General features: G+C 40.7%; 1 protein-coding gene across 1 annotated transcript in view; it reads left to right on the top strand.

Annotated features, from left to right (window-relative positions):
- The window catches only part of LOC117522999 (cadherin-23-like), a 102838-nt gene that overhangs the window by 73345 nt on the left and 10986 nt on the right, over positions 1-18507 (top strand). Inside the window, exons 13-15 of the mRNA XM_034184415.1 lie at positions 1572-1720; positions 5263-5398; positions 16981-17369. Coding sequence (XP_034040306.1) covers positions 1572-1720; positions 5263-5398; positions 16981-17369 — 674 coding nt within the window. The remainder of the gene's footprint in view (positions 1-1571; positions 1721-5262; positions 5399-16980; positions 17370-18507) is intronic.

Raw genomic sequence — 18507 nt, 5'->3', positions numbered from 1 at the left:
AAGACAGGAGGCGGAGCTGAAGATGTTGAGATTCTCTTTGGGACTGACAAGAATGGACAAGATTAGGAATGAACATATCAGAGGGACAGCTCAGGTGGGACGGTTTGGAGACAAAGTCAGAGGCGAGATTGAGATGGTTTGGACATGTGCAGAGGAGGGACCTAGGGTATATAGGGAGAAGGATGCTGAGGATGGAGCCACCAGGCAGGAGGAGAAGAGGGAGGCCAAAGAGGAGGTTTATGGATGTGCTGAGGGAGGACATGCAGGTGGTTGGTGTGACAGAGGAAGATACAGAGGACAGGGTGAGATGGAAACAATTGATATGCTGTGGTGACCCCTAATGGGAACAGCCGAAAGAAGAAGAAGAAGCTGTAACATAAAAAGTGGAAAAGTGAAACTCTCTGAATGCTTTCTGGATGCACTGTGTTTACTATCTTGATTCTGGTTGTTTGTTTGTTTGTTTTGGTTGTTTGTTTTTAAGTAATGCAGAGCAAGTAGCTCAGTGGATAAGAAGCAGGCCTGCCAACATTTAGACCTGGGTTTGAATCCCGGCCACACTACCTGTCTGTGTCCTTGGACAAGATAATTAATCTCCACTGTCACAGTCCATCCAGCTGTTAATGGGTACTGGCTTTGGCTGGGGAATTACTGACATCCCAGCCAGGGTGCGTCATAGACTCTCACCTGTTTCATGCTGTTGAATCCAGAGATAAGCACCAGCATCAACAGTCCTCAGGGTACCTTGTGTCTGGTGCCTGTGCTTACATGGTTTTGACCTGAAAGTTCTTGGATGCAATCACACAAGTTTGTACCTGTGCAGTTTTCTGAAGTGGTTCTAAAAATAAATCAAACAGCAGGTGAAAAAATTGCTTCAACAAGGCATTTCTTTTCCAAACATCTTTAAAGGGCCTCAAATAATCGAGGGCTGCCAGATTCCACACGAGCACCAGCATCTCGGGATCAAAAGAGTGCTTTCCTCTTCAGAGGGAACCTGCTTTGCTTGTCTAGATAAGTAAAAAAGAACACAAAATGTCAGGGTACAACACACACAGAGGGAGTGTTTCTTCACTCTCCACTCAGGATACCGTTACTCCACTGGAGTCTTATCAACAAATAGTTATCAGCTACTAAATTAATGTTTAAAATTTCATTTGTAGTGTCTTTAATCAGGTTTTGAGATGGCGAACAAAGTTAAGAGCATTTGTTGCAGATTAGGAGTGTGCAGCAAAGATCATTTAGAGACCTGAAACGGTTTGGGTTCAGGTGCAGTGCCTCAGTGTCGATGTAGTATTTTTGTTCACAAACCACCCGATCTGTTCCTGACACACTTGGTAAGTGTTAGCTTCTTGAAAACTTGTATATTATGACCCCTTTAAGGCCAAATTATGTATTAATCATATTAATAACATGAAAGCATAATGAGTTTGTCTTCTTTCCCATATCACATATGCTGCCTGATCAGAAATGACGTTTCTGGATGTGCCTCTGGATCTTTATCCGTCGTGTGGACAGCCAGTGGTGTGACACATCTCTCACTCTAACTTTGTGTCTTTGTGAATGCATGTGTGCAGGGAACAGCAACAACCTGTTCAGCATAGACAAGAACACGGGGCTGGTGACACGAGGCCTGCGGGCTCTGGACAGAGAAACCAGCAGCTCCCACATGTTGGAAGTGGAAGCTTACAACAGTGATGAGGGCAGCATGAGGAGCTCCGTCCGGGTGAGGAGACACAGAGATCAGTCGACTACTTACAATATGACGTGCAGGCTTTGACAGACTTCTTATAAAATGTTCTGAATCATTTCCTTCCAAGTCATCTTGACTTGCACTCACGGAGCCATTCCTGTTGGAAGGTAGATACTTACACTCCATGTTTGGTTGCGTTCTGTTTATCCCAGCTTTAAGTGTTTTTACCAGTATCAGTCACTGAAACACTTCCCTTCTCTGGAGTCTGGAGGTCATGCACCGATCATTTACACTGGTGTCAGGAAAGGGTGATTGATTGGGAAACCAGTGCGCATTCCAGACATCCCCTGTCCTCAGAGACCAAGGAGCAAGATGGGTTTTTCTTCACAACCATCACATTTCCACTAATGCTCATACCTACAGTGCATCTGGAAAGTATTTACAGCACTGCACTTTTTCCACATTTTTTTAATTTCCAGCCTTATTCCAAAATGGATGAAATTCATTTTATTTCCTCAAAATTCTACACACAACTCTGTGAATGTCCTTGAGTGGCCCAGCCAGAGCCCAGACCTGAATCTGATGGAACATCTCTGGAGAGATCTGAAAATGTCTGTGCACTGACGCTCCCCATCCAACCTGATGGAGCTTGAGAGGTGCTGCAAAGAGGAATGAACCAAACTGCCCAAAGATAGGTGCACCAAGCTTGTGATATCATATTCAAGAAGACTCGGGGCTGGAATTGCTGCTTAAGGTGCATCAACAAAGTACTGAGCGAAAGGGTGTGAATACTTATGTATATGCGATTCTTCATTTTTTAGTTTTATTTATCATGCAAAAAAATAATAATAATATTAATAATATTTTTCACATTGTTATTTTGGGGTGTTGTGAGGAGAATTTTGAGGGGGAAAATGAATTTACTCCATTTTGCAATAAGACTGGAACAAATAAATGTGGGAAAGCTGTGAATACTCTCCAGATGCACCCTAAGGCCTGTTTCCTTTACCAGAAGCTGCTGGGGGCTTGAGAGTGGGTATTGCTACAGAGGCAAGTACAGAGGACGTTGTGTACTTTATATAACCACAGTTGTTAGTACACAGCTTTGTAGTTCTAGGTGTATTTGCTGTCTGTGCAGAAAGTCAATTTTCCTCGATAAGGCATTTAAAAATAACTCAGGGTGTCTGTCCCAATGTAGTGCATAGAACCTTGAAATAAAGAGTAGTTTCAAGCAATCTAGTTTAGATTGCTCACTTAAAATAAGGCTTATTTAGCATTTAGGTGGATATTTTATAGTTATGTCACTTGGATCTATAAAAAATAACTCTTCTAATTGTTCATCAATTTCTTATCAAGACGGAGCAAGTAACATTTACTTCAATTAAGTCCAAGGATCTCCCTGAGAAAGTATTCAACAATCCAGTTATACTAAATGAAGACAAAACACGAGTTTGAAAATTAGACTTGGTTAAATTTGTCGTTTTAGCTGTGAAGTTTGAGGATTTTAGACCAAACTTCTGCTCATTACTGTGCTGTGTCTCTGTGCACCTTTAGTGCTTGCACAGGATGATTTTTCTCAGTTTTGACATTTAGCCAGAAGCGCAATGTGAGTTTGTGAGGTGTGCTCAGAAGTGTGTGTGCACAGTGCACCAGAGCAAACAATCTACTGTGAGCCACTTTAGAAGCTTGTTCCTTTAAAACTGAGACCTTCAAAACTCCTGAAGGTTTGGGATGAAAAACAGCCCTCATGAAGACGGCTCTTATATATCAGCACATAGAGTGTGTGTGTGTGTGTGTGTGTGTGTGTGTGTGTGTGTGTGTGTGTGTGTGTGTGTGTGTGTGTGTGTGTGGTTTGGTCAGGAAATCTTTTTCAAAGTGTGATCCTCAAAATTAAAGGCATAGCCCCCTTTGATTTTTGATTAAATTTGTTTATGTTGAAATCTAGTTCTTTTAAAATACCTTTATTTCTGTGATGCATCACAAAATGACAGCTGATTTTATTGTTGGTAAAGTATTTATTGTGGGAGGGGATTCCGATGGTGAATACTGAATTCACACTATGAGATCTGGCAACATAAACAAGGAAGGTCATGAGCAGGGTTTGAAGTGCATGCTGCGTTCAGGGGAAACCAGAAATTTGAAAATTGCAACTGACAATTAGGCGGCACGGTGGCATAGTGAGTGGTGCTGTTGCCTCGCAGCAAGAAGGTCCTGTGATTGCAATCCCGCGTTGTCCTTTCTGTGTGGAGTTTCCATGTTCTCCCTGCATTTGTGTGGGTTCCCGAATGGATCTCCATCTTCCTCCCACTTCCAAAAACATACAGGTTAGTATCAGAAACTTTGAATTGACTGTGGGTGCAAGAAGTGAGTTTCTTACATGTCCAGCAGATATCCAGCAAAACATGACCAGAATTTTTCTGGAGCTCTTCCTGAAGAGGTTTCTGGTGGTCCATGTTTATGACATATTGACAGGCCGGCTCCTTATCCACTGAGCTCCCTGCTCTGCCACCTCACGCTACCTGTCTGTGTCCTTGGACAAGACACTTAATCTACAGTACATTGTCTCAGTCCAGAGTACCATCACCATCACCTCCCCATTCTCAGTGGGGAGGTGATGGTCTAGTGGTTAAGCGTTGGGCTTGAGACCAGAGGACCCTCGGTTCAAATCCCGGCCTGACCAGAAAATCACTAAGGGCCCTTGGCCAAGGTCCTTAATCCCCTAGTTGCTCCCGGTGTGTAGTGAGTACCTTGTATGGCAGCACCCTGACATCAGGGTGAATGTGAGGCATTATTGTAAAGTGCTTTGAGCATCTGATGCAGGTGGAAAAGCGCTGTATAAATGCAGTCAATTTACCATTTATTTACCACCCAGCTGTAAAGGGGTACCACCCATGGCTGGGGAAGTAACCTGTGTCAGACTGGCATCCCATCCATGTGGAGTTGTAAAGATAAAGATAAACTTTATTGATCTCACAGAGGAGAAATTCACGTTACGTCAGCTCTTAAAGAACACACAAGGAGGGTGCAAGTAGAGGAAAATGTTCATCAAACAGCGTGTGCAAAGATAAGCAATAATAATACTTGTAACAGTACAAGACATAAGAAATGAGGTAAAATATAATATGTATGTGTGTGTGTGTATATATATATATATATATATATATATATATATATATATATATATATATACGTGGTGTGTCCATAAAGTAACGGTCCTTTTTATTTTTTTTAAAAACTATATGGATTTCATTCATATGTTTTTACGTCAGACATGCTTGAACCCTCGTGCGCATGCGTGAGTTTTTCCACGCCTGTCGGTGACGTCATTCGCCTGTGAGCATGCCTTGTGGAAGGAGTGGTCCCGCCCCCTCGTCGGATTTTCATTGTCTGGAAATGGCGGAATGAAAAGGACTTTTTTTCCATCAGAATTTTTTCAGAAGCTGTTGGAGACTGGCACCTGGAAACCATTTGAAAAAGTTGTCTGGCGTTTGGTGAAAGTTTTATGGGCTTCACAGAGAATAGCCTGGATTTGAATGTTTCCAGTGAATAACCTGTTTAAATCTGTTGCCCTGCAGGTGATCGTTTACGTGGACGATGCCAATGACATGGCACCAGTGTTTACACAGCAGCAATACAACCGACTGGGTCTGAGGGAGACTGCTGGCATTGGCACATCTGTGATTGTCGTGCGTGCCACTGACCCTGACACTGGTGAGTGCAGTCTGATCGGAGTTAGTTGATGAGCAGCGGGTTTAACCCGTGCTATGAAAGAGACACACTGTGACTTCACGCGTGCTCCGCTGGCACCAGCACCTTTCACGAGTTATTGTTTGCAGGTCACAAATCCACACACTAGTGGGCGCCGTGGTCCTGGCTCTCTGGCACACTTTTGTTTCATTGGATGACACCTTGTAAACAACATTTGCTGTAGCTGATAGTGCTGTTAAACTGTTCACTTCTTCTCCGTGCTGCAAACTTCCTCTTTTTATTTCCCGTTGTGTAATCTGTTGCTTAGTTACTTATGACACATTTGTGGCTGTCAGACAGTCGTCAGAACATCACAGCAAACCTGAGACTGAAAGAAATACACAGAAAACAGTGCTGCTCAGTTTGAAGCAACGCAAAGGATCTCAGATTTAATAGAATAATGTTGAAAAGGAAAACAGCACTCACTCGAGCAGGGATGAACAGCAGAGGTGAAGGATGTGTAGGTTTACCTTGTAACCCTTCACCTCGGCAGGTTGTGTTTTTAAAGTCCTGGTCATCTGAGGAGCACCTGCTCAGGTGATCGATGCCGGTTGTGGATTAAGAGGGGGAGCAGTTGAGCCTTTGAGCTGCGATGGAGGTGCAATAAAATATAAGAGGCTGATTGATGACTGCTGAAGTATCTGAGCAGTGACGTACGTACACGTCTTTGTGTCCTCAGCCTTTGAGATTGAGACAGGTCCAGATGGTCAAACTTTTTTACGCATCGTTCATCATCGGTAAAAAAAAAAAATAATAAAAATTTGGAATAATCCCGAATAGTACCGAACGTGTCCCCGCGGTGAACACAGCTTTTCGGTGGTTTTCATGTCAACCTATAGTCTTTAAATTATACGGATTTTTCCGAGTTTCAGAGTCATACGGACGTACAAATAAAGTCGGATATTCAGGGTTTGGTCTGCAGCGGCTCTGTAATCAACCATTTCTGCAGCGTGACTCCACTTTGAAGTGTGAAGAATTGAAGCAATGCTTCGATCCACTAGCTCGTTGGTTCTTTGATTCACTGCTCTTCAGAAATGGCAAGTCGCTTCTTAACCCCTCTCAAAGCATTAAATTACCGTGAGTCACTTTTCTGTGGATTAAAGTCACTAACTGGGACTCTTGTCTTGTTGCAGTCAACAAATGAGAATCGTCCTCTGTTCCGTTCACACAGCTCCAAATGACAGAATCCACTCGGAATGAATAACTTCAAAATGAATTTCCACTTTAAATAAAATGACACCTCTTACAAACGTTTTAATACAGACAAGAAACTACAATCGACTAAAATGTTTTTTTCCTCCCAAAATGAAACGTGCTGTATTTCTTTACAAATTACATCCTGAAGTGAAGCACAGCAGCTGTAAGAGCTCAGCTCAGATATATGGAAAGACATTCATGCCAATAATGTATGAAAGGAAATGCTTTTGACAAAAACTACAGATTTTGTTTATTCCTATTTATGTCCAGAGATCAAGGATCCACCATGTAGAGTTTATTATGTCCAAAGTTTAAGGATCCAGTTATTTACTTTAAGACTCAATAAAATGTTCAATTTCAATTTAATTGGCTTATAAAGTGCCAAATCACAACAAAATCTAAATATACTAAAACAAATACATCACAGTTGTATACTTATCACAGTTGTGATGTATTTGTTTTAGTATATTTAGTCATGGACATGATGAATATTGTTACCTGCTGGACTGTTTCTAATTTTGGAAAATGTCTTCTGTGAACTGTCTGTATCTCAACATATTATTAGGAATATATGCAGTCATATTTTTATTGATTTTATTAATTGAAAAAAATCATATATAGATTCAGGTATAATTGAAAGATTTTGGCAATAAATTTGATCCTGTTTACAGTCAATTTTTGGTATAGTGTTTTTTTAGGACATCATATTTATACAAATAAGAAGTGTTCACTATGGTCCATAAAGTATAATAAATATATTAAAAGAGGTGTGACAGTGTATGTTGCACACAAATAAAAGAATGAAGATTATTGAATAATAAGATGTGTACGATTTTTATTTTATTATTGGGCAAAAATGCATCTGTCAGATTTTCACTCTGGATCCAGTCCTGTGAGTGGCGCTTTGTCAGAGCTTATGGAGTCATGATGTCACTGGACAGACACGTTTGGTTCCGTGGTGTTGTGGCTGCAGTAAAATGCAGCCCCAGCACACGCTCGCAGAGTTAAAATTCATGTATTAAAAACAGACAGAGAGTCAGAATTTAGTTTCCCAAATTGTCTTAGAATAAAGGAAAAAGGCTATGGAGTATAAGGTTTTCTGAGGGTGATGTCCCCGGATGCACTATGGACATTACTCCAGCAACCCCAACTAAGTCACAATCTGCTCCCCCGCTACCTGCAGGTAGATCTGCCCCTGTACAGTGAGGTAGATCTGAACCAACTCGGGCAGTCAGTAGTTTGCTCAAAGTTTCATTTTACTCCACAGGATCAGTGAGTCACTGTCAGCACTGACCATGGGGTCAACCCAGATCAGTTAAAAAAAAAAAGAACAGCTTCTTTCCATCCACAGATAGACTGATAAATAATGCAGCCCCCCCCCCACTACCACTAAGTACAGACCGGTGGTCCCTGCACTGAAAGGTACTGTAGCTCTGTACTCCAATCACCTGTTTTTTCACCTTCTCTTTCCATTACGTTATATTCATTTAAGAGTGAATGTAGTTTTGTCTGTTTGACTCTTTTACTTCTTACGGAAGTGTTTTTTTTTCTCTTCTTTTTCTTATTTTTTTTATGCACCAATAACACCAGATCAAATCCCTTGTATGTGCCAACTTACTTGGCAGTAAATTCTGATTCTGATCCATTGGTTCTGTGGTCATCAAACATTTCTCCTTTGCCTGTACATCCGAGCACTGAACGTGTCTGTGTACATCAATGTGCATGTTTTTTTTTTTTTTTTTTTTTGTCAGGTGCTTTTCATTGCTCACAGACTCATCTGTGTTCATGTTCACATCTGTCTTTATTGTTGTGTTTAAATATGTCTTGTTTTGTGTTCGTATTGATGTAAATGTGATTTTGTCTGTGAAGTCATCTATAAAGATTCATTATTGTTGTTGTTAGATTTTTTATTATTCCTATTATTAGCTCTCACCAATGTAGTGTTGGAGCTACGTGTGTTACTTTTACTGGGACAAATCCGGGTTAACGCATGAAAATTAGCCTTCACCATGTCATTATGCAACACTAAATGATGGCCCCAAATGATTTTTGGGATATATGTAGTCCTTCTGACATGGGTTCAGAGAGTGTTAACCTTGACCGATTTTTTTTCTGGTTTAAACCAGGTTTCAAATATCAGCGAGGGCCCTGTCCTCTCCTCTAAAGTGCAGCTCATCTGCAGCTACTGGTCCTGTGGGACAGATCACTCATTATTATTGTAAGGAATCAGTCGAGGCAGTTTGGGCATTTTATTAGAATGCTCCTGGATATCTTCCTCTGGAGGTGTTTGTCTAAAAGAGAGGAGGCTGTGGGACAGACGCAGTAAACACTGGAGGGATCATATGTCTCATCTGGGGTGTATAAATGTGATATTTCCCAGAAGGTACTTGAGGATGTGGCCGGAGAGTGAAATATCTGGACTGCCTGGATTATCAAATCCAACCCTATTTCAAACAACACAACAGCTTGATCAGTATAGTATGTATATTTTCATGATCAGTTTTATTCATTTTAAAAAGTTAGATTTTTTTAACGTTTATGTTGCTGTTATTTTTGTTATTTTTGCTGCTCTGCTGTTTAATTGAACCATTTCAATTCAACCATTTCAGGGAGACAGACACCCTCTCTACTTTTAAGATTAGGCTTAAAACTTTCCTTTTTGCTAAAGCTTATAGTTAGGGCTGGATCAGGTGACCCATCCCTTAGTTATGCTGCTATAGACATAGACTGCTGGGGGGTTCCCATGATGCACTGTTTCTTTCTCTTTTTGCTCTGTATGCACCACTCTGCATTTAATCATTAGTGATTGATCTCTGCTCCCCTCCACAGCATGTCTTTTTCCTGGTTCTCTCCCTCAGCCCCAACCAGTCCCAGCAGAAGACTGCCCCTCCCTGAGCCTGGTTCTGCTGGAGGTTTCTTCCTGTTAAAAGGGAGTTTTTCCTTCCCACTGTAGCCAAGTGCTTGCTCACAGGGGGTCGTTTTGACCGTTGGGGTTTTACATAATTATTGTATGGCCTTGCCTTACAATATAAAGCGCCTTGGGGCAACTGTTTGTTGTGATTTGGCGCTATATAAAAAATTGATTGATTGATTGATTGATTGATTTCCAGTTTAACAGATTCCTAACCACATTATTCTCATCCCTGCTTAGCCTCAGATTTGTGAGGTCTCATATTGGCTCAAAATGTCAAAAGTGTTCAAGTCATACCTTCTGTCCTTGAGAATCTTCTGTTCAAGAATCTGTATCGAGATCTAGATTCCCACAGATGTAGGTTCTTCTTTTTTTCTTGCAGGTCTGAATGGAAATGTTGCACGTCTTTTCCTCACACTGAAAATTTTGAAATTCTTGATGCAAAATGATGCAGTCTGGTGCTTTCCCACACCGTTATTAAGAGTGTGGGAAAGCACCAGACTGCATCATTGTGCATGTAGGATTTTACAACGGTTCTGATTTTTTTTGCAACTTCAGGCAGAATGAAGAAACCACTTTCATAACTACATATACATGCAGTTTTGGTGCATGTCTGACATTTATTCCATGAATGAAAACTGAGTCATTTATTGAAAATAAAACTAACAAAGCAGAAAGGCTGAAAGCCCAGGACACAACAGCTGATTAGTTATTTAGTCACCTTCAGAATGCTACTGTATTATTTTCACTTCATTTCCACTTGGACATTAAATTTTGATGATTATTTTATTTTATTTTTTGGCCCAGTAAATTGCCTAATTTGATTTTTTTTTTCCCCGACTGTCGTACTCCTGTTGTGATGGCTTATTTCTAGATGCATAAACAAACTAGAACATGGCTCTCATAGAGTGCAAACCAAATAAATTTTTACCATAGAAAAAATTTTCAGGGTCAAACTCCTGTTAGAAGTCTCTTTTCATAAGCAAAAATATCTATCTATAAAGCAAGACGTGTCTGTGTGTGTGTGTATGTGGTTCGTATGTCTCTCTGACTGTTTGTCAGATCGGCCTCAGCTTTCGGACATGGCTTGCACATGGCACAACAATGTGCATGCTTTATTATGAAAATTTTGGGGATTAATTCTAATCCCAATTAATTCAATATTAAATTCAATTGTCCACAAAATCCACAGTCCAGATCAGATCCGGATCAAACTTTGTTAGGCAATAGTGAGTTAGTCTGCACCTCACTTTCAAATATGAGAGTGATTGAGGCATGTTTAGGATATCATGAAAACTATACATTAAATGGGTTTTTTAATGTTAAATTTAAATGTCCACAAAATCCGTAATGCGGATCAGATCTGGATCAAATTGTGTCAGTTGATAAAGGATACCATCCTACATAACACTGTCACATATGAAAGAAATTTGATCTTTTTTGAGAGAGTTATGAATTCTTATCTCTACTAACGAAGTTCGGCAGAGGTTATGTGTTCACTCTTTGTTTGTTTTGAACAGCCTGAAACCCACAATTTTTCATATATCGTTACGAAATTTCTACAGAGGATTCATATTCTTATAGGCCGCAACTGATTCAACTTTCAAGGTCGTTTATTAAAGGTCAAAGTCAGGAAACATCTTGGATTAATCACTATCCTTGTTATGGTTGACCCAGGAACTGACAGATAAGACCCAAAGTACAGACTCACCCTGGAGACAGAGAATGGTTTTTACAGTTTATTTTGGGTGATATGCATGCAGGATTGTTAGGAGTGGTCTGATAGCGGAGGACAGGAACAGCTGGGCAGGGCAGGCAGAGGAGTTGAATATGGATGGACTAGTCCATGGGCCAAGCAGGTTTTCAGTAGAGCTGAAGGTGACCAAACGACACTTAGAATCCAGCATCAGTGTACCATGGCTTACACAAAAATGCACGATAACCATCACAGGGTGGTAGCTGTAGCCAGCTAGGGGTCAGTGAAGAATTACACAGAGGTCAAAATGTAAAATTGCTCCAATCATGTTGAAAACTATATCACATTATTTGTCTGATCATAACGATTCCAAAAAGGTATAGTTTGGAATATCTGTGATGGAATGTTCTGGCGTTATAGGGTAAAAACAGCAAAAATGGTGACAAAGGTCAGTTTCAGTTTGTACAGGGGTCAAAAGTTTAAGTTGCTCCAATTTCAGTAAAGAAAAGATGCAAATTATTGTTTGGGTTAATAGTGTTCTAATAAGGAATCATTTGTAACATCTGTCATGCTTAGTTATCATGTTACAGGGTAACATGTACCACCTGTCATTGAATTCAATGGACATTGACCTTGATTGACTTTGACTTTGGAGACCAAACATTCAACACAGTCAAAACAATTCCATTTATTAATCCTTTTATTTCAACCAATAATTTGCATAATTTTTTTTACTGAAACTGGTGCAGCTTAACTCACTGGTTGATTTATTATATACTCAACAAAAATATAAATGCAACACTTTTGGTTTTGCTCCCATTTTGTATGAGATGAACTCAAAGATCTAAAACTTTTTCCACATACACAATATCACCATTTCCCTCAAATATTGTCCACAAACCAGTCGAAATCTGTGATAGTGAGCACTTCTCCTTTGCTGAGATAATCCATCCCACCTCACAGGTGTGCCATATCAAGATGCTGATTAGACACCATGATTAGTGCACAGGTGTGCCTTAGACTGTCCACAATAAAAGGCCAATCTGAAAGGTACAGTTTTGTTTTGTTGGGGGGGGGGATACCAGTCAGTATCTGGTGTGACCACCATTTGCCTCATGCAGTGCAACACATCTCCTTCGCATCATCCGTGAAGAGAACACCTCTCCAACGTGCCAAACGCCAGCGAATGTGAGCATTTGCACACTCAAGTCGGTTACGACGACAAACTGGAGTCAGGTCGAGACACCGATGAGGACGACGAGCATGCAGATGAGCTTCCCTGAGATGGTTTCTGACAGTTTGTACAGAAATTCTTTGGTTATGCAAACCGATTGTTTCAGCAGCTGTCCGAGTGGCTGGTCTCAGACGATCTTGGAGGTGAACATGCTGGATGTGGAGGTCCTGGGCTGGTGTGGTTACACGTGGTCTGCGGTTGTGAGGCTGGTTGGATGTACTGCCAAATTCTCTGAAACGACTTTGGAGACGGCTTATCGTAGAGAAATGAACATTCAATACACGAGCAACAGCTCTGGTTGACATTCCTGCTGTCAGCATGCCAACTGCACGCTCCCTCAAATCTTGCGACATCTGTGGCATTGTGCTGTGTGATAAAACTGCACCTTTCAGAGTGGCCTTTTATTGTGGGCAGTCTAAGGCACACCTGTGCACTAATCATGGTGTCTAATCAGCATCTTGATATGGCACACCTGTGAGGTGGGATGGATTATCTCAGCAAAGGAGAAGTGCTCACTATCACAGATTTAGACTGGTTTGTGGACAATATTTGAGGGAAATGGTGATATTGTGTATGTGGAAAAAGTTTTAGATCTTTGAGTTCATCTCATACAAAATGGGAGCAAAACCAAAAGTGTTGCGTTTATATTTTTGTTGAGTGTATGTAAAAACCAACACACAAGTTACAAATAAATGTGTATTTGTAAAATATTTCATTTTTTCACTTGTAAAAAAATAAAAGGCATTTGCAAAACTGAAAACTCTGTTAAGTCAGTATGATTCAGCTCAATGCCCGTGTGATATTTGGGCGGGCACTATTCACACTGCCATCAAGTAGATGGCAGTGTTCTATGCATCTTGACCCATCTGCTAGATGGCAGTGTGGCCCAAATATCACACGGCTGTTGAGCTGAATCACACTGTCTTAACAAACAGAATTTTCACAAAGTATGACAAGCCTAGCAGAAAAATAATTAAATTTACAGAGAAGATAAATTCTCTGCTGTCCTCACTTCACAATGGCATCCATGTTTACATCAAACTTCAGCTTGTCATCAAAAATAGTCCCCAAATGCTTATATGATGTGAGAAGTTCCACTTTTAAATGAATTCACCCTCTTGTCTTGGCCTTTCCCAGACCGAGCCGCTCAGGCAGACCTGGTCGTCCATCAGTCCTGTGTCTTTAGAGGATATTGTGCCTTTATCATCCAAAATGAGTTTGACGTCCAGTGTATTTGATGTCCTGCCTTCTAAGCTTTTTGTAAATGTTCTTGGATCAAGGGCCATGGGTCAACAAAATCTTTAACTTTCATCCAGTGTTTTTCCAGCCTCCTTTAAACACGCAATGATAGAACCCAGAAAAAAGACTATCCTGGATCAATCTGAACTTAAGAACGTTCAGCCAATGTCCAAGCTCCCCTTTCTCTTGAAAATTCTGGAAAAAGTGGGAGCAAAACAATTGACATTTTTTCTCAAGGAAAACACCATGTACTACAAATTTCAGTCAGGTTTCCGGAAACACCACTCTACCGAGACCGCACTGCTGAAAGTGTCCAGTGACATCATGATGTCTGCTGACTCTGGGAGGTGCACGGTGTTGGTTCTGTTAGACCTGTTTTCCGACTTTGACCCGGTTAACCACACCATCATGGTCAACAGATTGCGAGATTTGGTGGGGATGACGGGCCCTGTGTTGGACTGGCTTACCTCCTACTTGATCGCCAGGAGTTTTAGCGTGTCACTGAATCATGTTATGTCTTGAATCAACGGATCCACAGTGCGGTGTTCCACAAGGCTCAGTTCTAGGGCCACTCCTGTTCCTTTTGTATGTTCTTCCCCTCGGCCAAATAATTTAACGCTTCAGTGATATGTCCTATCATATGTTCGCTGATGACATACAATTGTACTGTTCATTTAAGACCTCAGAGGTTGGCAAACTGAACTCTTTATTTGACTGCCTGTTACAGGTGAAGAAGTGGCTGAAAGACAGCAGTCCACAACTGAACTCAGAGAAAACCGAGACACTCATTATTGCTCCCAGTAGTGCTATCCCTGACATTAAGCAGCACCTGGGCAATTTGAGTTCTTCAGCCAAAACAAGCGTGCACAATATTGGTGTTATCTTTGATGAAGCTATGTCTCTTTCACAACATTCGAGTAGGCTGGTTAAAAACGTTTTTTTCCAACTTCGTAATATCGCCAAGCTGAGTCATATGCCATCTCAGACAATTATGCTATCTCAGACAATTATCCATGCTTTCATTTCCTTGTGGTTGGACTACTGTAATAGCTAGTTCACCTGTCTCAAGAAGAAGGAGCTGGAATACTTACAATGTGTCCAGAATTCTGCTGCGAGAATTCTGACCCACACTAATAGGAAAGCCCACATCACTTCCATTCTGGAGTCTCTTCATTGGCTTCCGGTTGCCTTCAGAATAAACTTTAAAATACTAGTTTTGACATTCAGAGCCCTTCATGGACAGGCTCCTGAATATATTGCTGACCTGATCCAGCCCTACACTTCTGCCCACAGTCTGAGATCTTTTCTGCAGTGTTCCTGAGCCCACTCGGTAAGATCCTTTACACGATGTTGGTTTTTAATGCAGTGCCGCCTGAGGGATCGAAGGTCATGGGTATTCAGTGTTGATTTTTGGCCTTGCCGCTTACATGTAGAAAGTTCTCCAGATTCTCTGAATCTTCTGATTATATTATGGACTGTAGAGGATGGAATCCCTAAATTCCTTGCAATTGAACGTTGAGAAACATTGTTCTTAAACCGGTGGACTATTTTTTCACACAGCTGTTCGTGAAGTGGTGATCCTCGCGCCATCTTTGCTTGTGAACGGCTGAGCCTTTTGGGGATGCTCCTTTTATACCCAATCATGACACTCCCAATTAGTGTCCTCAGTTCCCAAATGTTTATTGAGTGTTGTTAGAAGGAAAGGTGATGTAACACAGTGGTAAACATATAGCACTGTCCCAGCTTTTTTGAAATGTGTTGCAGGCAATGAGCAAATATTTGCACAAAAATGATAAAGTTTATCAGTTTGAACACTAACTATCTTGTCTTTGTGGCGTATTCGATTAAATATAGGTTGAATAGGATTTGTAAGTCATTACCTGCACCAAGGAGGTTATGTTTTCAGTCGCGTCCGTTTGTTTGTTGGTTGGTTGGTTGGTCGGTTTGTTAGCAGGATTACTCAAAAAATCCTCAATGGATTTCAATGAAATTTTTACCAGGGGTGTATCTTGGCCTAACTTAGAAGTCATTAAATTTTGGTAATGATCCGGAACACGATCCGGATCCAGTAATTTTTTTTTAAGGAGTCTTTATCATTGCAGGATAGGGTCAGTTTCAACATTTTTGCATCTAACTTCATGAAGACGAGTCACAAAGGCTGAAAAATTAAATAAAAAATTAAGTTATGACACAACAGTAATTTAGCATTTGTTTCTCCTCATTGAATAAACTTGTTATTAGAAAATAAAAACTTGTGTAGTTCATGCAGTTTCTCTTTATAAATACATTTGCTGAAGATCTAAGGGTTTTATTCTCTGGGGCCGATGCCGTCGTATATGATGGCTGAGACCAAGCTTTACTAAATTATAAATAACTTTGTAATGATATGATATAGAAATATACTTTTTTTTGCTGAAAAGTTAACTCTGCAGACTTTCGAGCCACCGTCCACCATCTTTGTACTCCTCATAGAAGCTGTGTGATGACATGAGCAATGGGAGTATCCAGTTGGTTCACCGTCACATGGTTTACGAAAATCCAATCGTAGGGCAGATTCACCTCACGTGACACACCAAAGATTGTTTTTAGGAGTGATGTGTTACTAGTTTATTATAGTTTGCTGTGTGTTTTGAATAAATGTGTCTGGAAAATTATTTCCCGCTTTACTTTTTCCTTTCTTATTTCTGATAGTAAACCTTTATTACACTTATAAAACACAACTATAGCATATATATTTTGAAAGTACAGGTTGTCCTGAAAAAAGAGACATTAACCTTGATTGTGGGATGCACGGAGAGCTGTTAACAGCAATAATAAAACATTTATGCCAGGCAAGTGAACTGTCCAAAAAATGCCCTCGGACCGCAGAGGGTTAACCACTGAATCTGAAACATGACGGTAGATGCGTGAAACGACGTGGAATAAGTCTCTTTGCCAAAGGGTATTCCATGTGACGTCAGTGACCCTATGGCCTTGGCGGAGGTTTGCGCTCTCTGAGTGCTTCTACTTGTATTCTGTTTTTATTTACATTTTACACAATGTCCCAACTTCAATGGAATTGGGGTTGTATGAACTGTATCTGTAGTTTTGAGTTTTAGACACAAACACATTACAATGCCTCGGTCTTTCCTATGGGAAGTGGAGCAGAAGTTGCAAAATTATACTGGAGACTATAATATTTTTTTTGTTGTTGTTGTTGTAACGTTGCGTAAGCTCAGATGTTGAAGTGATAATCCAGGTAGTTTTCTCACTGTTCCCCCTTGGTTTAGGTGATGGTGGGGCTGTAGCATATGCCCTTGTGTCTGGGTCAGACCGCAAATTTGAAGTGGACGTTAGCACTGGCCTGGTAACCACAGTGGACTACTTAGACTATGAGACCAAGACCTCCTACCTGATGAACGTCTCAGCGACTGACCAGGCCCCACCCTTCCACCAAGGCTTCTGCACTGTCTACGTCACATTACTGAATGAGCTGGATGAGGCGGTGGCCTTCTTCTCTGCTGGATATGAAGCTTCTCTGAGGGAGAACATTGCAACAGGAACAGAGGTGGTGCAGGTCCAGGCCCGGTCCGCTGACAACTTGAACCAGCTGACTTATCGCTTTGATCCTGATACATCGCCTGCAGCTCTGTCACTCTTCAAGATTGACAGCATCACAGTGAGTGAAGGAAATGTCTCCTGATGATAATGAACAGCTGTAGAAGCCTCTTTGTTGCAGACTTCAAAGATGGCACTCAGCATCTCTGTTTTCTTCCATTTACTGCAGTCTGATAAACAGCTTGATATCTGTGATTTAAGATGGTGCTCTTGTTTCATGGCTATAAGCTGATCAAAGAGCCTTCTTTCTTTGAAGGCAATGGATTCCTGGATTTGAAAAATAGGGATAGTTCCCTCCTTGTGCATTATAATGGGAAGAGGTCTGTCTCTGTGCTTCTTAATGTTAAAATACTCATGTCTATATGTGTCGGCCTTGTGAGAGTCCACTGGGATAGGATCCAGCCTCCATGACTCTTAAGTGGTATAAGTGTGTTCAAAAATTTCTGAACACATTTCTGAACAAACTTCCATATACCTTTGGCCCTAAAATGACTTGACCTTTGATCATATCAGTCCTCACATGAGGTCAAGCCAGCTGCATTACCATGAAAAACCAAAATCTCTTGAAAGAAATAAAAACTTGCTTAAATTAATATTCTGTGAAGAAACATATTTTTATTCCAGAATACCATGACCTTGAATCTTGTATTTATGTATACTTAAGTTAAGACATGGATCAACAGATGCCCACAGATGTTACGATCTCACAGATGTTAGCGTGGTGACGTCACTTCCTGGTGTCACTAGGTGCTAACTTCACTTTGTTTTTGGCTAGAAATTACACCTTTCTGATATATTATGTAAAACCTAGCAAGAAATAAACACTTCTAAAACTTAAAACATTATTTTTGAACCTGATAACACCTCTCGAGGGATTTACAAAACATATAGCGAACATTAGCGTGGTGACGTCACTTCCTGGTTTCACTAGGTGCTAACTTTGCTTCGGTTTTGGCTAGAAATGACACCTTTCTCATACATTATGTAAAAGATAGTGAGAAATAAACACTTCTAAAACTGAAAATGCTGTTTTTTGAAACCTAATAACACCTCTTAACTGATTTACAAGACAATTCGCTAATGTCTGCTAACTCAAAGCTAACTTCCCATGGAGTTAAATTTGTGTCATTAATACCTGCAAATACACAGAGGCTGATCTACAAATATTGCTTGATTTGCACAACGTCCGGTCTTGTCAA

The sequence above is a fragment of the Thalassophryne amazonica genome, chromosome 13, assembly GCF_902500255.1.
Source record: "Thalassophryne amazonica chromosome 13, fThaAma1.1, whole genome shotgun sequence".
NCBI lineage: Eukaryota > Metazoa > Chordata > Actinopteri > Batrachoidiformes > Batrachoididae > Thalassophryne > Thalassophryne amazonica.
Note: the sequence above shows the minus strand (reverse complement) of the source record. Positions and strands in the feature narration are given on the sequence as shown.